Below are 22,809 nucleotides of genomic sequence, written 5' to 3'. Positions count from 1 at the left end.
ATTAATTTTTTTGATATATACTTTTTTTTTAATTGTTACGACTCAACTCGCATAATGATAGTTTTGAGATTATTTTTTGTCGAATTTAATTGTTAATCCTTTTTAATAAACTGGGTTTTCAATTTTATCCTAAATACTTTATTTAATGAATACAAAAATAATTTTGAAGGGAACCGTAATAAATAAATACACGGTATTTTTGTTGTAAAAAACTGAATTGGTTTCTTGCTTTTAGTATAACTTCATATTTAAAATAAATAAGATTATTTCTGCAACACTAAATGAACTCTTACATTAGGTCATTTCACCGCAATACTGTGTTAAAGAATGTTCATAGTTCAATACAAAAAAAATGAATTAGATAATGCCGATCGCATAACGAAGGGCGGTTAAGGACACGCGGGAGAAATAAAAACGTAGTGGTTATGTACTCAAGGTAAAATCCTTCGATCACTAATAAAAACTAGATACACAATCAACTACAATAAACGTCCTCACCAAATGAGCACCCATTTCAACATTTGGGTACGCTTTTAATGTAGTACCATTTGGACGCGCCGACAATAAACATGTCTCGGTGCTCGTTCAAAAATCATTCGTATAGGACGCTGAAAAAAGATGGTGTGTCATATTTTCGGTAAGTATTAATATTACCATTATGTAATTGTTCTCATTGTTTTGTAAATACTGGTATTTCGTCAAGAAATCTACAAAACATCATTTTTAAAAACTAAATCGTAATGAACACCACGAGATATAAAGCATGCCTATTGTAAAGACTCTTGATTAACGTGTTATTCGTACTATCACATACCTACTTCAATTGTTCGGGTTACATGGGTGGGTTCTGTTCCATTTGGTGGAGACGCTGTTAATTAATTTTTTTTTTTTTTTTTGTATGAAAAATATGATTATATATTTCTTTTGTTTAATTATTTACTGTGTCTATAAACTATAAATGTAGCAGGAAAATAATATATATATTTTTAATTTTAACTGACTGAGTAGGAGAAGATTCTCAATTTGAAGAGATTTTTATTTTATGTTTGTTCACCGATTATTCCGTGATAAATGGACCGAATAATTTATATTTATTATGAGAGAGTATAATAGTCATTGAAATTAGTAGTATATAAAAAACACGCTATCTAACATCTAAATCTAAGGCTTGGCATCGATTCCAAAACGAGAGTTTTTAGAACTTAGTCAAATTTGTTTCTTGTTTTTTTTTAGTACATGTGATGAAATTGAAGATGAGAGATTTTATAATGGTTTTTTAGCTTTCCTTGAGATCCTGTGCGGTGTGGAAAATGGGTATTTATTGTAGCATGTCAAAGATCCGAAGAATTTTTTAAGCCGACCCAAGGAAGTGTTGTATGTTCGAAGCATTTTTTAGGAAGTGATAAATATTTGACTTCAAAAGGCATCAAAAGGCTACATAAAACTGCTGTACCACAAACAGTATGTGAAATTTTAATATATACTACTCAAAACAAAAAAACTGTAACAAAAACTTTATTTTCAAAAATTTCTTGTGGTTGTTGCATGCAACATTGTTCATTCGACTTTTTATCACAAGAAGACCCATCTACATCATGGTTATTTGTTTCCTATAAACAAAACACATTAATAAAAATTCATGTAGTTACATAAATTACTGATCGCAAGTGATGGTGTGACTGGTTTTTTGTTATGTGCCTTTATTTGTAGAAATAATTTTTTTTTCATTCTTTTGTTTCTATTTCATATTGGTCGCTATAAAATATGATAAGGCGTAGAATTGCAAAATTTTATTATTGCTGTTTAATTTCAGATAAATATTGAAACAAGAGTTACTGAAATTCTTAAGAGCCCAACTTCATCATTAAGCATTGGTTCGATTCTGGATACACCAAAAAAAATTGTCATGAAAAAAGAACTTATTGCTTGCAAAAGGCGTATAAGAGTAAAAAACAATAAATTATGTAATTTACGAAAACAAAATGTCAGACTAAAGAAAAAATATAATAATTTGAAGGAGGTATGTCTTTATTAAATAAACGCCAAACAGTAGATCAGTCATTACTGCATGATCTATCTAAACAAGTAAAAGTAACAGACACATTTAATGCTACGTATTTAAAGAACGTAATAAGCAAAAAACTGTCCTTTTCTCAGTATCCACCAGGTGCCAGAAAATTCGCCATCACGCTACACTTTTATTCACCAGATGCGTATAAGAACATACGAAAAATGTTTGACACTTGCCTACCCCACTCAAATACTTAATGTAAATGGTACAGAAGCATAAATGCAAAGCCTGGTTTTACAGAAGCTTTTGACAGACTGAAAGAAAAGACAGGAAAAGCAAAAAAAGAAATAATGGGGTGCTATAATCGCTGACGAAATGTCAATAAGACAACAGAAAATATGAACGCTATGAAGGTTTAATTGACATGGGTCTTGGCAATATAGACGACACGAATGATATTGCCACTCAAGTGTATGTCATAATGTTAGTAGGGGTAAACAAGTCTTTTAAAATACCTTTAGGGTATTTTTATATCAAGCCTGACAGCTGAACTAAAGGCCAATTTGCTTAATATTGCATTAGAAAAATGTCATTCAGTTGGTGTAAAAGTGATATCATTGACTTTCGATGGGTGTCAAACAAATATTTCGTGTATGAAAAACCTCGGGTGTAAAATTGACGATTGTTCAAACATAAAAACGCACTTCAAACACCCTTCAAGCAACTATGAAGTCGTAGTGTTTTTAGATGCATGTCACATGGTAAAACTAATGCGCAACACATTTGAGTCAAAAAAAAAATAATCAAGGATGGAAATGACAAAAAAATAAAATGGGAATATATTCGTCGTCTTCATAATTTTCAGGAAGAAAAAGGATTACATCTTGCCAACAAATTAACTCACCGCCACATAGCATTCAGAAATGAAATAATGAAGGTGAAATTAGCTACGCAACTATCGAGTCAGTGTGGCTAGAGCTATCGATTTTTGTGAAAAGCATCTAAATCTTGTCGATTTTAAAGATGCTAGTGCAACAGTAGAGTTCATTTCAATTTTAAATAATATTTTTAATATATTAAATACCAGGAATCTAAATTAGCACGGATACAAAAAACCACTTAGTGCTAGTAACGCTGGACAAATATTGCCATATATAGTAAAAGCTAAGGAATATTTAATATCTTTAAGTGTTGATATCCGACGGAAAAAAAATGATTAAAAGACCCAATATAATAATGACCTCGGAAAATATACCGTCATGGAAATGTCAAGCAAATACGGGTGTGATTGGACTTTTTGTTTGCATTGACATATTTATTCAATAATCTGGTTGAATCTGGTGACCTTTAATTTCTTCTAAGTTACAAAATTAGCCAAAATCATGTACAACTATTTTTTGGCCACTTACGCAGTCATGGGGGTTACAATAGTAATCCTAATGCAGTGCAGCTAAAGGAAGTGCAGCTTATAAGAAAATGCTAATGCATTTAGAACTGAGTAATAAATTTATAGGTAATGCTATACCACTGAAAATATTCATAATTTTAATTGAAAAAAATACAATCTCCAACCTGAATTTAACCTCAATAGGATTTCGCGCAGAAAATGAAATAGAAATTTTCAGTTCCAGTAATAACTTAGAAGATATAAATATTCAAAAAAAAACTGTGACATACTATCGTTGAAGCTTAATGAATCGGAATATAGCTCCGAATATGTGGACCAAATCGTGGGATATATAGCTGGAAACGTGGTACTTAAAAAAAACTATGAAGTGCGACGCATGTGTAAATAGTTTATTAGCTCAAGATAGGCTTATTTTTCATAAACTTATAGATGTGAAAAACCTAGGTGGACTGTTTTATTCATCCCTAGATGTATTTCTTGTTTGCAAAAAAACAGAAGTTGCAATTAGGCAGAATACATGTTCTAAAACGAATTTAGTTTCTCAAATTTGCACCAAGGTAATGTCGTCTTTTTTAGGAGTTGACATTTTTTCATCTAAGTGTCATGATAATAATATATTAGGACTATTAAAATAAAGTATATTATTGAACGATACCTTAAAGTAAGATTCCATTACATAGCAAAAAAAGAAAAAAGTAAAAAGTCATCAAAAAGACGATTATATAATAAACTTAATTTATTTCAAGGTAATTAAAAAATATTTTGTTGCACGCAAACGCTAAGGTAAATGTTATGGTATGCTTATGTTTAATTTAAACTTAATACTAGTAATTTAATTAAATACATATATATGTAGGACCGATGGCCGTTGGTAGCAGACGAGTCCTAGAGTGGAGACCGCGAATCGGCAAGCGCAGCGTAGGGCGCCTTCCAGCCAGGTAGACCGACGACCTTAAGAAGGTGGCGGGACAGGGAGCTTTGGCGCACCTTGGGAGAGGCCTATGTTCAGCAGTGGACAACGATTGGCTGTTGATTTGTATAATATAGAAATAAAAATAAAATAATCATTCCAAGCTTCCGTCTTAATATCACCTGAAATGTTGCATATTATACAAAACACTGATCAAGTCTACGAGCAAAATCTGAACCCGATAGCCTACAGGCTTAAGTTTTTTTTTTATGCTAACAACAAAGTCAGACTAGATTCGTCGTAGAGACTATTGTAAGTATTGATAGCAGGTACTTGAATTTGTACATATAATAATCTTATTCAGAATAGTAATTAATTTATAACACCTTTTTAGAGAAAACTTTTTATGAATAAAAAAAACACCTCTTACAAATACATATTCAATTGGATTAATGTTTTAGTTAATAAATTCTAAATGTAGAAAAAAAAATTATTTGAATGTTAAGTCAACCTATAATTGATATATATATATTTTGTTACACAATTTTTATATAAGCAATAAGAAAATGATTTAATATATAATATTGGCTTACTAATTAATAAAATATGAGACCAATGTAACAGACATGTCAAATAATCTCATTTTTTGCGACCGTCTCGTAATATTCACTCGTAACAGATATATTCGAACCAGACCTTCATAGCATTTTACAGGGAGAAAGCGATGGTATAAATGATGAAAAAGCGTAAAGACGATCCGTGGACCATATCAGACTGAGAAAACTTTATATGAATAGATACATTTTTAACATTTTATGGTAAAATGAAAACTTATTTACCCAATTCCTTTAGTAGAGACATTTGAAATATTTTTTGCAACGTAGAATAAAAGCATAATGGACAGGATTTTCATCATGAACTTGGTTGGCAAGTAAGGGATTCATCTCGAATCTCGTCTTCAGAATTGCTATGAAGTTAGGGTAGCGAAATAGTATAAATTTTAATTTAGAGAGCCCAGTCGCAATGATAAATATTGGAATATGAAAAGACAATCTAAAGCGCTTAAACCTCTCTTTATAATATACGTTACAAAAATACTCTAATGTCAAATAAATATTGTCAAAATAGTTTACACCTGGCTATACAAAATCTTAGCGTGTAACCTATGAAAGAGACAGAAAAAACCCTTATTATGGGCTTACATAATCTAGGGCTGACACCTACCTTGAGCATGTAGTAACTCCAAGATGATGAAGTTATGGAGAGGGGCATCGTCTGTCCGAGCAAACATGATCGGCCACAGGTTTATTTGTTTTGGTCTACCAGTTAAAGTTATCCTTTCAGAGCTTACCGGTCATCATTCGACACAAGCGGCCTGTAGATTGATTATATATACGTAGAAACAGTACAACGATCCAAGTGTCCAGTACAACAATACTTACTTGATAATGATAATTAAATGATGGGACTGCCTCATATCTGCAGCGCGATGGATATGTTTGGCGATGCGCATGTAGATGTACTAAACAACCATGCGTAAGCGGTTCACATTCCTCATGAGAAGTATTCGGGCCGGTTCCAATGGAATCTTTAGGACATGTGCTGATAGGTTCATGAACCATTGTGTTTTGTACTGACAAATAAAGCTAGTCAGAGAGGAAGCTGGTAAATTTAAGAATAGATTTAGTTTACTACAATTGAGTGGATACTTAACTATGGACCACATCCATACTTTCAAGCAACTAATGGAGAAGTGCAATGAATATAACCGACCCCTGTGCTTTGCCTTCGTTGACTACGAGAAGGCTTTCGACAGTGTCGAACACTGGGCCGTGTAGGTATCCTCCGGGAGCTGTACAAATTCGCGACTATGCAGGTGCGAATGCACAAAAACACCAACTTCGTATTTGTTAACAGAGGGGTCCGACAAGGCGATAACCTCTCGCCCAAACTCTTCAACACCGTTTTAGAAGATCTGTTGAAGACGCTGGATTGGAGGGAGAGAGGAATCCATATAAACGGGACATGCAAGACGCATCTTAGGTTTGCGGACGACTTGATTCTCGTCGCCGAGAGCACCGTAAATCTTCAACTTATGCTTGCAGACCTTCAAGAAGTTTCCCTGAGGGTCGGTCTGAGGATGAACATCTCCAAGACCAAAATTATGACTGATTGCCGCATACCTGTACCAAACATAATTATAGGTAAGGACACCGTACAGGTGGTCAGTGATTATACCTGTATATCTTGGATTTTATCTGTATACATCGTTTATCATTTGATCGTAAATCTCAAATACAAGAGATCGAACGACGCATCGGCTTAGGGTGGACTGCTTTTAGAAAGCTCCAAGATATGTTGACATCCAAAGTCCCACAATGCTTCAAGACCAAGGTGTTTAACCAATGTGTCTTGTATGTATACTCACCTACGGTGCCGAAACATGGAGGCTTACTAAGCATAGCATGCATAAAATAAAAGTAACACAAAGGGCGATGGAGCGTGCTATGCTAGGCGTCTCTCCTTGATCGTATATCAAACGCAGAAATCCGGCGAAAGACAAAAGTCGAAGATATTGGGAAGCGTATCACGAGATTTGTGGGCTGAATATTGCGAAGTCATAACAATAATATTAGAATAAAAGTAATCCAAACAATGTGATAAGTGTTACTTTGTACCTTAATTATTTCTAGCTCAATAAGGTTACCTTAAAATCTTAAAATTACAATTTTTTCTAATCTCCAAAACAAAAATAATACCAAAATATTTGTTGTTTACTGACGAAGAAATATAACTAAAGAACCCTATTTATTAACGGTTAAAGTGGTATGGCGCTTATACCGTTTTCACTGTAAGGCATCAATGTGCAACCTATATTTATTTTTGAGCACGAGTCATCAGGTTAAAAAAGTATTTATATTTATACTTTTTTTGCTTATATGTTCTTTGATCAAATTCATAATATATTCGTTTTAGAGCATGACGTTTTACATATTTTATACTTGAGTACTTGCCTTTTATTTTATTTTTAAAATGGGACGAATGGCTGGAATTAAATGGGAGAAAACCATACAATGCCGACCAGTTCACAACATTATTTCATCAGATTTTCCTAAATACAATCCTCAGCCATGGAAATTTATGGTACTGTAAAGTTGACCAATACATACAATTTCAATTACAACGTAAATGTAGCAACTTGAGATAAAGCTTAGAGGTAATTTCGCTGCTATCCTTTTGGTCCGGGTAAGTTAAGACAATCACTAAGATCACTGTCTAACGTTAACTGATTCATCACACCGAACGGCGGTAATATAATTTAAAATATAGTTTGTCTCGTAGCGTTAATATAAAAGTGTGAAAAAATACGCGGAACGCGTTGCTTAACTGATATTTAGAGTTTAGTCATTACCTCATTTATATTTATTATATTGGTGTTACCAGGGGCGGATTTAGAGGTCTGGATATTAGGGATAACAAAGGAGTGGCGGCCCCTAATTATTTTATATATAAATTGAATATTTTTTCAGTATATTTATTGACATATAGAATTACACTATCATACTTTTCTCGGAAGCTTTTTTAATCTCTTTTGTAGGACCCCTTTTTTGTGGAGGCCCCAGGGCTGTAGCCTGGGATGCCCTCCCTTTAATCCGGCTCTGGATGTTACATTAAAAGTAACGAGACATAAGTACGCGAGTGAGCGGTTTTTTCCCGTATGATTTTGTTTTAGGAAGGACCAAATCGTATACAATGGCTTTTATCATATGAATATTATAGAATGTGGCTGGAAGAAAGAGAAGCCTGGAAGAAACGCATGTATCCTGAAAACACCACTGTAAATGTCGACGTTGTTAAACGTTATGTTTTAACGTTTAAGACGACATACCAGCCACCAAAACCTGAACAAAAAAAGCCATTTAAAATGAAAAAGTATGTCATTTCAATTTACTAGCATATTTAATATTAAGAAGCAGCTATATTAATCTATGTTTGCTTTCCAAAAGTTTATCAAGTTAAATTATTGTATTCTGTTTTATAGATAGGATGTAAAACCACACTATATTTGCGTTTTTAGATTTGAAGGAATAGGTAGTAAAACTACCAATAAACGTTCGCCTGGTGATAAAGCAATGTTGATTAAAAAATCAAAAAAACCTGGTTCCGAGGGAAAAGTCCAGGAAAAGCATTAGGATTTTTTTTCAAAAGAAAACGAATACTTATGTCATCTTTAGATTTGTGTTCGTCTATATCTAGTCGAAAGCTGTGCTAGTTGATTTTGTGTGAAATAAAAAAATAAATTACAATGAAGTTTTATTGAATTTTTTAACTTAATGAATATTTAAACATTTGAATTAGACTATGTATTAAAAATGTATATGGCGATTAAAAATGAAATTGTATAATTCTTAGTAAACTTTTGTAATTCGGTTATTAATTAAATGGATTCAAATTTCACTAAAACGAAGAACATGTTCAATTCTAAGCCTTTTTAATCCCACATATTTTTATTGGATTATTCTATAGTCTAAGATCATTATAATTATTCAAACATACAAATACATTTAGAATTAAAGACACAATAAACTTTTTAATCAGTTTCAGTAGGAGAGAAAATGTTAACTATTGAATAACAAGATATTTCATGTTTTAGTTAAAATTTCGTACATAACATGTATAAATTGTTGAATAACAACATTTTCAATTGAAAACGTCTGTGTTCCTTATTATAATTTAATAGCATCAATTTTATAATAATGATTTGCTTTTAAAATATCTAATTTCAATAGCAAATATTTTTGTATGTTAAAATATCTAAGAATTTTATAATTTAAATTGCATTCTAATCTACATTATCTACGATTTATTTCTTATTAATAATTACACGTGTCAAGTTTCTTTACTAAGTAAGCGTACTAGAAAATATTAATGCATACAACAATGTTATGAATAAGGTTGAGTTTGTTATCGAAATGTTAAAATCTTCATTAATGGATATTATGCATTACCATGATGCCAATAAAATAAGACATCCATGACACAAACTATTAATATTGTAATAAGCTAAATATTGAGTACATTAGGCAATTTAACTTCACTGTCATTTTTGCTTAGCTAAACAAGGTAAAGTAAGGTAAAAAGTAAGTTGTTTTTATTTATTTTTCATAATTTTCAAAACAAAACTTATCTCCTTATTTATTTCACATTGGCATTTCTTTAAAGAAGCGTTAAAGTCGTTTCCTTAAGAACAGTATACTTTTTATAAATATACTGATTATATTAAGCGCATTCAGCCATAGTTTTGTTGTGGCTGTTTGATGACTTAAGTAACTGAATTCAGTTTCATAAGTCATGCTTTTAAAGCCTTCGTTAAATGTTTTTTTTTATCGTGTATGTAAAAACACTACAATAATCTATTTATTGCTCAAGCATTTTCTTGTCAAATTGCTTCATGTGGCTTGCATTACGCTTTTATTTATGAACAATTTATACCTAAATTGTAAAGACAGCATTACTCATCATTAAAAAAAAAAACAATACATTTTTTATAGAATACACTGTTCCCTAATTATTTCGCTTAGCGTTCCCGCAAACTAAAATTATTTTTTAAATAAATTTAAGTATAGTTTTTATAATTAATTTTATTTTAAAACATATTTTGGTTTCTTAGGAAAGGTACTAAAATTGTTGTAAAGCCTATTTAGGCGAGGTAAAACAAAAATGTTTATGTAATATATTTTTTGGTTTATTTTGGTTGAAGTTGATGAGTGAGCCTATATTTTTTGTATTAACCAAAACAAAAACGTCTTATTTTTATGGAATGACAATATTTTTTTTGTTTAATTTGATTTTGGGTATCAAAAAGACAATATCTACACAATATTATTTTATCCATATTGGTAGCTGAAAGCAGAACCTGGAAATCCACCAGCACCACTGAGGTCAAATTGTTGGCCCCCACGACTGAAGAATGTTTGGAACACCATATTTGGATCGAAATCTGAAAGTTAAAATAATTTCATTTATTTATTCAGACACACATCTTTACTTTTATTCAAAGTTAATTTTCAATTACTTTGATACTAAGTTCATTCGACAAAGTCATAAGTCTTTTATATTATTGATGAAATGGGTATTTTAATGGATACAAAACCAAAAATATATTTTGCAATCTTTTAGTATATTTACCAGCCATGCCCGAAGAATCGTCAGAAAGATATTGGCCATGATCATAGCGCGCACGTTTTTTTGGATCACTAAGGACTTCGTAAGCCTCGCCTACTTCTTTAAAGCGTCGCTCTTGTTCCTTTCGCTCATTGTCGGGCGCACCTGCATGCCGATCTGGATGATGAACTAGAGCGCGTTTTCTAAAAATATAAATCAGGCGAATTAATAATTACCTTTTATTTTCAAGTAAAAATAATATCGATGATTTCAAACACAACATTATAATAGTGTTGTCTAGCGAAAAGATTTGATTTCTCAACTAACTTAACGTCCTTAATACAACAAAATTTTAATCTTATATAAATTTTTATCTGTATAATATACTTTTCTTCCTCACGATTGTGCAATCCACTTTCATCAAATACTTTACAAGGGCAGGCTAGTCAAGATCCGACCTTGCAGACATTTACGAGTGGTCTAGTTACTTTGTCCGACACAACACTTGGCGAGTGCATTGCAATCTAGTAAAAACCGACTATGGAATATACACAACAACGACTCTTTTAAAAAAAATTAAGCGGGTACTTGGTATTATTGTGTCCTGGCTTGAAGGGTGAGTGAGCCAGTATAATTGCAGGCACATCGTCACCAATCTTAGTTTCCAAGGTTGGTGGAGATGTAAGCAATGGTGAACATTTCTTACAATGCCAATGTCTATGGGCGTTGGTGACCGCTTACCATCAGGTGGCCCATATGCTCGTTCGCCTAACTATACTTTAAAAAAAAGACCGAGGCACTGTGGTTCCATATACTGTCGAGAATTGTCCATGTTAGTAATTTAACAACTAGATGGCCTGGTACATAAGATACATGGTCCTTATCCTGGGCAGTCACTGGAGCTTCGAAGATCACTTTTAAGCACCTGGTTCTTTGGATCGAGAAGGTAGTGCTAAAGTGCTTTGCTGCTTATACTAGAAATGTCCTATTTTAGAAGTATGAGGGAGAGAGAAGATCATTCTCTTTCTCTCAGAGGAGAGTTCCAGAGAGCAATGAGCGGAATATGGCATAGGGGGCTACAGATGTTTATGCTAATAAAAGCAAATCTATGAATCTAGCAGACATACCTGTAGGCTTTCTTAATATCATCTTCAGATGCTGTTTTGTCAACGCCAAGAATTTTGTAGTAGTCTTTACGTTTGGATTTTCGAACGGCTAATTTAGCTTCATGCAGTAATTGTCTATTTTCTTTACACTTGTCGATTTTATAAAGAGTTTCGTAATCTTTCACAGCATTTTCATACTGTTCAATTTCCATGTAACATTTTGCTCGTCGTAGTAATGCTTTAACATATGTTTCATCCAGCTCTAATGCAGATGTACAAGCCTCAGCTGCTTCTTTTATTTGGTTTAACTTAGAGCACACTGTAGCCTTATTGAAGTACAGTTTTGCATTGACTTTTCTATTATTTTTATCAATAGTTAATGCTTCATTGTAAAGGTTCAAAGCTTGTTGCCATCGACCCATTTTGAATGCTTCATTACCTGTAATAATATATAGTATGTTGTAAACTATTTTGTCAAGTCTGTATGATAAAAATATTTTATAGCATTGACAATACCTTCTTCTTTCTTTTGTTTCAATAATTTGGCCTTTTTATATGCTTCCATTGCTTTTTTGTGATCAGGTGCAAGACGTAATACTTGTTGAAAATGTTTAAAGGCTTGTTCATCTTTGTCCTGAAATGAAAGATTGATATAATATTATATTATAAGTATTTTTTTTCGATAATATTAGCATTGATTTGAATGTTGTTATAATATCTAAATCCTACACGAAATGAGAAACTAGAAATACAAAAATAATATCTAACAGAAACACATTCCTACAATAATTGTTACATATTAATATAGGAATGTGTTCCAATTAAAATATTTTACATAACAATTTATACAAAAAAACCATACCTCAAAATAAAGGCATAATCCTCGGACATATATGGCTTCTGTGTTAAAACTGTCAAATCTTAGAGAATCATTTGCTATTTCCTGTGCTTCCTGACATCGCCCGATCATAGCCAAACATTCAGCTTTCAAAAGTTTCGCTCTGAAGCATTAATTTTATTTATTAAATGATCTGTTTTTCAATTATAAAAAAAAAACATAGTGGATAAATAATATTACTTAGAGCTTGAGGGACTGTATTCTAAGCATCGATCCATACAAAAGACGACGCGTCGATAGTCGCCAGCTTCCATAGCACGCTGTGCATCATCATGCAAACGTTGTAAAGATTTAATCGCTCGACGTTCGTTTGATGCACAATCTGGTCCACCAAGTTCACTGGCACGTCGTACTGCTTGCTCTGCACCAGATAAGTCACCTGAGGAGAAAAATTTCTTTATTTTGATATCCAGCATAAGTTGCTACCGTGTAAAACACATAAATTGCTATGTGTCTATCTTACATTTTTTAAGCTGCTTTCTCAGTAACCTCAAATGTAATCTAAAGGAACATCCTAGAACTGTGAACATCGGACACTACACGTGTATAAAGTTGTTCATGGTGCTAGTGCTGCTCCAATTGAAGAAAATATGTCAAATTTTCTAAAGAAAATATTTTTTTAAATATAAAACAGGTTCATTGATATATCTGCCCATAGACTTTGGTGCTATTAGAAATATTAAGCATTCTTTACAATGTCAATGTACCACCAATGTTGGGAACTAAGATGGAGGTTATGTCTTTGTCCCTATAGTTATACTCCCTCACACACCATTTAAGCCGTAACATAACAATACTAAGTATTTGTTGCTTTTTAATAGCAGAATAATCTATACCTAAATCTCCATCAATTATATTTAACACTTAGCAAATACTTGGGAAATGACTGTGGCAAGCAGCCAATCATTGCAACAAATATATGGCAAACTATAATAAGTGGGTAATTATAATAAATGTGAAAAAATGTGACATTTGTTATGGATATCTTGAGTCAAATGGTAAAACAAATTAAAAATGTATATAAAAAATCTGTAAATTCATTTTTCTAATTTTACTTCCATAATTAATAGTATGTTATTAATAGTATTTTATTTGTCATTAAAATGGAGATCTAAGTCTGATATTGTTCTATAGTTTTAACTGCAAATGACCATTTGTTTTCAATTGTGTTACAGTTCAGGTTAAGAGATTTGCAAAATTATATTAAATGTCTTTATGGAATTTAATATACTAAAAACATCTGTGGTACATTCATGAAACATTGATAAAGGAAATATTTGACTTCATTTTAAAAAGTATATATATATTTATAACCATATTTCCCAATCGTTTTTTAAATATTTATAAAACAAGTTAAAGAAACTTCTTCTAATAAAGGTTAACAACTGTATTATTAGATATTATAAGCAAAATAAAAACAAATCATCATACTATTTAAAAATCTTAAGCTTACAAAGTTATCTCTTAGGCCATTAGTTTCTAAATTTTGCAAGAGGTATTTTGGAATAATTATCAAGGCAATAGCCACATAACTGGACTTACCAAGTGCAATACAGCATTTAGCCATACGAATATAGCCTTTAGTGAAGGTGTTATCAAGTGCCACAGCTTTTTGGGCATCTTCTAAGGCATTTTTGTACATGCCAAGCATCATATAACAGGCAGATCTGTTGCCATAGTAAGCAGCATTTTCTGGACATAATTTAATAGCTTCTTCATACATAGCCAATGCACCTTTATAATTTTTAAATTTATACATGTGGTTTCCGCTTTCCTTTTTTTCTTCAGCCAATCTAGGACATAAACAAATATGATAAGATATCTAATATGCATAAACTTATAAAATTTAATAAATAAACTTTAAAATATAAAACGATTTAAAATATTTAATCATTACTTAATTGTCGTATTGTGTTTCTATAGAAAATAGGTCAAATGTCAAGAGCCTGGTGGCTAATACAATGAAAACCACAATAGCCGCAATAATTAAAGCAAAGTCACTGTTAAAAATTATTAGTCTGTTACTGTATTTATTATAATTTATAATTTGCTAGTGCTAATATTATTAAAAGCATAAATTATAGTCCAAGACATTTTTAAGGTCAATAATATTATTCGTTACCTTTCAGGGCTCTTAGGAACTAAATCATCTATTGTTAGATCTAAATCCACAACTTCAGGTTCTGCCATTATGCCTTTGGGAATGATTAAACCTCTCTAGAAATGGTAATGATTCTGCTGGTCTTTCTTTATTTTGACTATGGATTACGGAACCACAAAAGAAAGAATGAGGCAAACTGGCAGTACAGTGAGTGACGGAAAGGGCAAAAACTTAAAAAGGAATGTTAATCGTTAGCATAGAGTAAATATCTTATGAAGTTGCATTCGAATAATTCAATACAAAATCGATTTAAAATGTATACTAAGTTTTATTTAAATTATTTTGCCGTTCAATTGCAATTTTCATTAAAATAGGTTTTCATAAATGACATATAGACTAAAATGAAACCAATTCGTTAGCACTAACAATCAAAAACATTTATAGAGTACTTATCGATTATTCATCTCTGATACAGTGAACTTAAAAAAAGCCGAGATGGCCCAGTGGTTAGAACGCGTGAATCTTAACCGATAATCGTGGGTTCAAACTTGGGCAACCACCACTGAATTTTCATGTGCTTAATTTGTGTTTATAATCCATCTTGTGCTTGACGGTAAAGGAAAACATCGTGTGGAAACCTACATGAGTCAAATTTCACTGACATTCTGCCACATGTGTATTCCACCAACCCGCATTGGAGCAGCGTGGTGGAATAAGCTCCAAACCTTCTCCTCAAAAAGTGGAGAGGAGGCCTTTAGCCCAGCAGTGGGACATTCACAGGCTGTTACGGAATAACCTATTTTTATCATGAGAAATTTTGATTCATGATTTACACGTCCAGCGTCTGGATCACAGGTCGAGTATTCCAAGGGAGAATGAAGTCTTAAAAAACTATATCATTAAATATAATTGTATAGCGTAGATAAACAGAATGTGTGTAATTATTATTTCACATTGTAATCGTAATCGTTAATCATTAATCTGATTATATTTCGCCCAAGTCTTCATTTCAGATTTCTTGTCAAAAAATCCTTACTTGTGCAATTACAATCTATTACAGCCGGAACATACCAGTAAAATATGTAATTCAGATATTGTCACAGCGTAAATAGCTAGCTGTGGTGGCGAGTGGTGGACAAGTGGCATATTGGTTGAGTATCGGATTCGGATATACTAATAGACCAAGGGGCCGTAAAACCGCGATTGATACAGAGATAGTTTGTCAATGTTGCGTATAATGATAGTATGATAACAATCATAGTAACTGTATTCTCTATTTTGGGAGATAAATAATTTTCAGGGTTTAATTAAAACATAACGAGGTTATTAAATTTTAATTTTTAATATTTATTATACATTTCTTAATTAAAATATTTTTTGTTTTCCAACTACACCTAAGAACCGTTGCATTGTTTGTTTAACCGTTATCAATAGTGCTTCAGCATCTTTATATGGATTATTTACTGGCTTAGCATTCTCCTCAGATGTAGAAATCTCAAACACTCAATTAATTTATTAATAAAGAATTGTCGCCACTTACATTTCTATGTTAACCTCTTGACTCGGAATGTAATAATATTCAAAAAGAATGTTAAATAATGTTGTCATTAGGAAATTAAAAATAGGAGAAAGAATAAATTAAAATAACATATTTATATATAACGAAACACTTTAGGCTATTATTGGACTCCGTATTTGTTTGTTTCCATTGTCAACGAGTCGACATTTTTTATCGAAAATCGGAACATTTTTTAGCTGACGCTGGCAGCATTTATATGATAAATATTATGAATGATAAAAACTGGAAAATCCTATTATCTTCAGAATTTTAATGCGATATAAGGTTTCGTCATGCTATGGCATAAATCATCACGGAGAAACTATATTTAGGGACAAAACCGTCGTACTTACGCGTGAAAACACACGCCGGCTATTTTCTTCTTGCTATCGCTTTAATATTAAATAATACGACAATGCACCTTCGATATGATATAAGAATTGTTTCTCTGTCTTTTCTCTGAATTAGAATCGTTTTATAACATTGCAAAAATTGAACAATAAACACAATGAACGCACTAACTGTCAAGTTTGTTTCGCTACTTAAGTAGCCGACCTTGATAAAACTGGTTACGCAATAAGGGATAAACAATTTGATAATTCTATCTCTGTCTAAACCTTTTGTGGCGTAATTTTCGTTCTCTTTCTTGTGTAAATGAGAAGGAAATCGTAATTGCGTCTATTAGTTTCTCTGTCTACGGCTTATTTATATTTTATATCATAAACACTAAATCGTTGTGGTTTTCTTATACTATAAGTACTCTTTCTAATTTTTTAAACACTTGATAGTTGATAACGACATCGAAAGTGTCGCCGTGATCGTATCATGTCATGATTGTTGAAACGTCAAAAAATGATTGAAACGTCGTATGATATTCGTTGTTTTTTGATAAGTAGACAACGTTGTAACTTATTTGAAAGGCGATACATTTGACTGTATTCATTCACGCTTTTGAGCGTGTAATTTGAATAAAAATGGAAAATATAGCTTCGCCAGTGAACCAAGTTTTTATAAATAACGATGCAATTGAATGGCAACCTCTTGCTCTAACTTTAGTCGAATATCCAAAAGGTATATTACAAATTAAATACCTTGATTATTTATAGTCAAGTAAGTACATAACTTATTAACAATTGTAATATATTGTAAAATGAATGATATTTTTTAGGTGATTTCTTTGGTAAATTCCTTGCTTTTATGAGTCTAGCCCCCTTTGGAATAGGCGCCGGATTTGTAACTTTGATATTATTTAGAAGAGACCTTCATACTGTAAGTACAAAATATTATTGTATTCATGGAATAATAATTTATACAAAATATCAGTATAAGAACTATAAATTGTTATTAAAATTTGTTCCATAAACTTTGAATGAAATAACTTAAAATAGATAAATTGTATGGTTACAGATTTCAAGATATAAATGTGTACATTTTTAGTAGGTATTTTGTTAATTTATGTGTATAATATTATTTGTTTCTCTTTTAGATAGCTTTTTTTTTTGGTACACTAGTCAATGAACTATTAAATATAATCTTAAAGCATTTGATATGTGAAGCACGGCCACTCAGCAGGGGACATTTATATAATGAATATGGAATGCCATCATCGCATGCTCAATTTATTTGGTTTTTTACCATTTATGTGCTATATTTCTTTGCTATAAGGTCAGTTTTTAATAGTTAAAAAAACAAATGTCTAATTTTGAATTATATAGGAAAGAAAAAGGGTTATTAAGTTTATAAAATAAATAATATTACTTTTATTTTCAGACTGCATCATATAAATAATAACAGCATTATATCAGCCTTATGGAGAATTATTATTGTGGGTAGCTGCTTTATAATGGCTTTAATTGTAAGCTTTGGAAGAGTTTATCTTCACTACCACACAACAGCACAAGTAATTGTTGGTGGTATAGTTGGACTTATTTTTGCCACTATATGGTTTACAGTTGTACATAGGTTACTGACTCCATTGTTTCCTCAGCTTGTTACTCTGTAAGTATTACCTGTAGTAATACCTGTTTCTATTAAAATATAAGAAAATAAACATTTTCTTGTCATCCAAAATAACATGTGTTTAAATAAAGTATTAGATTTTTAGCCATATTGATTACTAACAAAAAATAATTTGTCATACATTCAAATGCTCGACACTTTTTTACATAATTTAGTAAGATACAAATTGGACGTGATTAATTTTCAGAAAGCTGTGTGAAATGCTAATGATAAGAGATACAACTTTAATACCAAATGTGTTGTGGTTCGAATATACTACGACTAGACAAGAAGCACGTGCACGAGGCCGCAAGATGGCTGCCCTGAAACCTACCCAATGACGGTGCGCCTGCGCGCGCGCTCCCAGCACTTGCTTGAGGCTACGTGCGTGACGTTTCATTGCCGCCGGAGCCATAGCAATTCTTGGCGGCCTTATTATATCTAAATCGGAAACTCGTTCAATACTGTCATATTGACATCTAATTATATTCACTGGACTCGTTTATAATAGTAAGTTATCAATTTGTCTTCTATTCCAGTAGTCACCTCTACAATTTTATGTTATATCTTAAAGCTACCTGTATAATAGACAATTTCATTTTTTATGCCAGTAAAATATGATATCTTTGTTATAGATAACTATTAGAAAATTATAAAATTGTTTGAAATAATTTTACATAGTTTATCCAAAGTGCAATTTAAAACTGGCTACCTTAATCGTAAGATAAGTGTTAGATTTAACTTTTACTTTGTTGATTGATGGTGTCACAATTGAGAATGAATCCCAGTCCATGTCTTTTTAAGAATTAGTCGTAGACATCATAGGTTAAATAGGCTCTAGTTATAATTCAAATAATTAGTGACTGTGCCTAATAATATAATAAAAATTATAAAATATTTTTTTGACCATAACTAGCAGTAGTTCTAGAAATTATTCTAGGACATTGCAATTTAGGTGTTGTTGTTTTATTTGTGCATTTTATAAATAAAATTTAATAAAAATAATTAATAAAAAATTATTATATTGTCAAAATTCCACAAAAAAGGCATTGGAAAAAGAGCCAAAATGAGATATTACTAAATCAAGTGAAATAATACTATAATAATAGTTTAATTGTGAAGAAACAGTATTTACTGTTTATAATTTGTATAAAATAAAAAATAACATGACAATTGTGAGAGTTATATAATTGATTTAAATGTTAATGAAACTGTAAAAGATGATAAACAATATGAGATACAAATGTTTGTGACTAATTTAGTTAATATGTAGTTATGTAAGATAAAGAAAACTATTGAAGTCTAAAAAGTTTATATTATATACATAAAGTAAGTGAAGATAAATTGTCCATTCCAGACATATGGCAGCCCTGTTATATTTAATAAATTTATGTTAGTCATTCTTCTTCAAATTCTACTATTAACATCAAATTTACATATGTTGTTTCTGATCTCTGGTATGATACTGGTGGATAGGGCATGTCAATCTTAATTGATGACATCCATGCTTATTTTGGCCTTATAATGTATCCCATCAAGTAAAGGAAGATATTGTAAAAAATCCTGTTTGTGTTGGATGATACACTTACTCACCGCATTGCAATGATGAGCGTAGTGCAATTAGCTCTAAACCTTCTCCATAAGAGAAGAGAAGTACTTTGTGCAGCCGTAAAGCAATAAAACATTTACGAACAATAGTTTAGAACATTATAATATATAATTTTGAAGTAATATTATTATATAATATAATACCAAATAATGATTAATAATATTGTGAACTTGAAAAGTAACAAAAACTCAAATAATTCAATAGATTAAATATAATTCGAAAAATGTCGCCCATTTTATTAATATACTACTCTACATGTACAATTTATATTGTTCTAATTCTTCTATTGTTATGAAATTATGTTTTAGACTTAGTTTACTTTTGTTATTCAATTTATTGAAATGCTTTTATATTTAATATGTATTGGTAGGTAAATATAACTTTTCACTCTTTTAGTATTTAACATAGCAGTTAAAATATCTATTGTAGTTGAAAACGATGCTTCCGATCTCTCTTTATTATTTTACCTAAAATGCATTTAATGTCTTCCTTAATAACTAAAAAAAAAACGAAAAATTGCTTTATACTGAAAATGTAATAATATTAAGACAACTTTAAATTAATTCTTAGTGATTCTGTAAAGACAAATTAACTAAACAATTGTAGGAAGTGTACACTATCTATCGATTTTTGTTTTAAATTACCTTTTTAATTTTTGGTATTCTTTTTATTTAAATATTTTAATTTTATAGTCCAGTCATTGTTATTATATAACAACATATAACAGTACGATATAGTTTAATAAGAGAAATATTATAAATAATAAATGAAATGGCAATATATAGGGATCAATAGAGATGTAATAATATGTTCTTAGATTTTATCTTAAACACAAACTGGTTTATATCAATCAGTGGCGTAACTATGTTCATTTGAATATGTTTCGCGAATATTCTTAATAAATATAATTATTTGGAAGCATAATAATGATTTTATGTAGGTAGTCGAGTGAAACAGTATTATAAATAGAAAAATATTAATCATGATATTAGCAAATCACTTCTACTTCTGCCATTGGAATAGGCTTTATATAATACTATCTAGTTGAAAGGTGATTGAAGTGAGTAATACCATAATTCAATTGATAAAAAAATGTCAAGATAATATTATACAAAAAGTATAAACTAGATAACTATAATTTTATTTTGAATTATATACCATTAACTATCTTTACAATGTAATTTACGCCACTGATAGTATTTAATGTATATAACGTTATAGTAATTTAGTAAGTACGTAATAATACGCATAGGATTGATTACCTAATGAAAAAAAAATTTGCAAATTGTTTGTAATTTTGTATAAGAACTTTGTTGTTTGATATGAAATTGTATATAAAGATTCGTCAGCAGTGATTCACTTATTACAATATTAAATATAATTATGTATTTAGCTTGCTGCGAAAGAAAGAAAAATGACGATAATTAACCAAAGCCTTTGTACCGTTTCTACTTTGTCCATTTCCATATGTGAACATTGTGTGTTCACTCCAGATATAGTTCAGTTATTATACATAAGTAATTTAAAATAGTAAATGTTTTATTCATTAATCATGTTATCAAGTTCAATTAAACCATCTACTGTCAGGGTTCCGTAGCTTTACAATCAATATAATAACAACAATTTTTACTCAGATTTATCATTTCCCACGACACCCACGCAGGTGCGTCACCATCCCTGTGGCGGTAAGGATCCTCCACCAAAATTATTCCTTAGAATGCAGGTCGGGCGTAAAGGTGCCAAATCCTTACAGTGCGCCAATATAAATTAAGTCAAATAAATGTTGACTTACTCAATGTAATGATTTACAGTAACTAAATCCAATAAACAATTAAATGAGAAAAAAAAGGTTACTTTCTCTTCATCTCCATTAATGTACAATTTTAACATTTTTCAATATATATAATATTTTTTACTTATAAACTCCACCAAAATTATTCCTTAGAATGCAGGTCGGGCGTAAAAGTGCCAAATCCTTACAGTGCGCCAATATAAATTAAGTCAAATAAATGTTGACTTACTCAATGTAATGATTTTCTGTAACTAAATCCAATAAACAATTAAATGAGAAAAAAGGTCACTTTCTCTTCATCTCCATTAATGTACAATTTTCAAAATTTTCAAGTTTTCAATATATATAATATTTTTTACTAATAAATAGTTTGGCAGCTAATATAAGTTTTAAAAGGAATCCTGTACAGGCGTGGTAACTATCGAAAACTGGAATCTTATTTTTAGACAAGTAAATCAGAAGTATATAGTTTAAATATACAAATGGGTACATATATGCTTATTGATGTTCAACATATAAATTATTAAAAAAATTGTTAGAAAAAAATAAGAGCTGTAAAAATGTTAATTAAAATGTTCACGTCTTAAACTCGCTACCTATGTTCACGATGAGAAAAACGATTTTTAAATAGTTGCCTTAATTATTTTGCTAAATATATAATGTGTCCTTAGCATTTTTATTGGAATAACTTATGTAACAAAGTAAGATAAAAATAGTAAGTAAAGTAGATATAATCAAAAACATTTTAAAATAAAAATCTTTCGGTTGTGTTTTAAGAGCTGACAAAGTAAATAATAAATAAAAGTATTCTTCCATTAAAATCATTTCTTTATAAAGATAATAAATATTATGGTTATAGGTTTATTTTAAATACAATACAATACATACTCATTCAATAACTTTAAACATGTTACACCTTCTTGAAATTATTGTTATATACAACACATAGAACAAATGTACTGAGTAATGCTGTAGTTAATAAGTAGTTTTTAGATTAAATTTAGATAACTCTGTAACTTTTCATAAAAATAATGTATATGCTGACATTTTTTTAAAATAATTACAGCTCAAGATTGATGTAGCCAGAATAAGAAATTTCAATTTAATATCAAGTCGTCATCAGTTACTGTTCATTATAAAAAAATATCTTCCAAATTAATATAATTAAAAAAAAAAGTAAAAAAACGGGCTACTTCAATGATGGCAGTTTATTATTAATACTTGCAGCAATAATAGAGTTAAGTTTATCCATA

The 22,809-nt window shown here is 30.7% G+C and overlaps 3 protein-coding genes and 1 long non-coding RNA gene across 4 annotated transcripts; 3 read left to right on the top strand and 1 right to left on the bottom strand.

Moving 5' to 3' along the window:
- The first annotated feature begins 255 nt into the window (after nt 1-255).
- LOC126781154 (uncharacterized) lies at nt 256-4,468 on the top strand. Its single transcript, XR_007670612.1, has 4 exons — nt 256-637; nt 1,281-1,461; nt 1,814-4,202; nt 4,276-4,468. It is a non-coding gene; the product is annotated as an uncharacterized LOC126781154 (long non-coding RNA).
- A 2,833-nt stretch (nt 4,469-7,301) lies between these two features.
- LOC126781173 (uncharacterized) lies at nt 7,302-8,605 on the top strand. The gene is made up of 3 exons (XM_050506014.1): nt 7,302-7,473; nt 8,063-8,262; nt 8,408-8,605. Exons 1-3 carry the CDS (start codon nt 7,363-7,365, stop codon nt 8,520-8,522), a joined length of 426 nt encoding a protein of 141 aa, XP_050361971.1. The 5' UTR covers nt 7,302-7,362; the 3' UTR covers nt 8,523-8,605.
- A 1,448-nt stretch (nt 8,606-10,053) lies between these two features.
- Nucleotides 10,054-14,822, bottom strand: LOC126781273 (dnaJ homolog subfamily C member 7). The gene is made up of 8 exons (XM_050506166.1): nt 14,621-14,822; nt 14,041-14,291; nt 12,679-12,877; nt 12,463-12,601; nt 12,117-12,234; nt 11,622-12,039; nt 10,519-10,697; nt 10,054-10,330 (listed from the first exon to the last, which is right to left on the bottom strand). The coding sequence occupies exons 1-8, from the start codon at nt 14,686-14,688 to the stop codon at nt 10,218-10,220; spliced, it is 1,485 nt and encodes a 494-aa protein (XP_050362123.1). The 5' UTR covers nt 14,689-14,822; the 3' UTR covers nt 10,054-10,217.
- Nucleotides 14,823-16,958: 2,136 nt separating this feature from the next.
- LOC126781413 (dolichyldiphosphatase 1-like) lies at nt 16,959-19,994 on the top strand. The gene is made up of 5 exons (XM_050506377.1): nt 16,959-17,228; nt 17,326-17,426; nt 17,644-17,822; nt 17,928-18,155; nt 18,364-19,994. The coding sequence occupies exons 1-5, from the start codon at nt 17,132-17,134 to the stop codon at nt 18,494-18,496; spliced, it is 738 nt and encodes a 245-aa protein (XP_050362334.1). The 5' UTR covers nt 16,959-17,131; the 3' UTR covers nt 18,497-19,994.
- Nucleotides 19,995-22,809: the final 2,815 nt, after the last annotated feature.

Source organism: Nymphalis io, chromosome 3 (assembly GCF_905147045.1).
Source record: "Nymphalis io chromosome 3, ilAglIoxx1.1, whole genome shotgun sequence".
Taxonomy (NCBI): Eukaryota; Metazoa; Arthropoda; class Insecta; order Lepidoptera; family Nymphalidae; genus Nymphalis; species Nymphalis io.
Note: the sequence above shows the minus strand (reverse complement) of the source record. Positions and strands in the feature narration are given on the sequence as shown.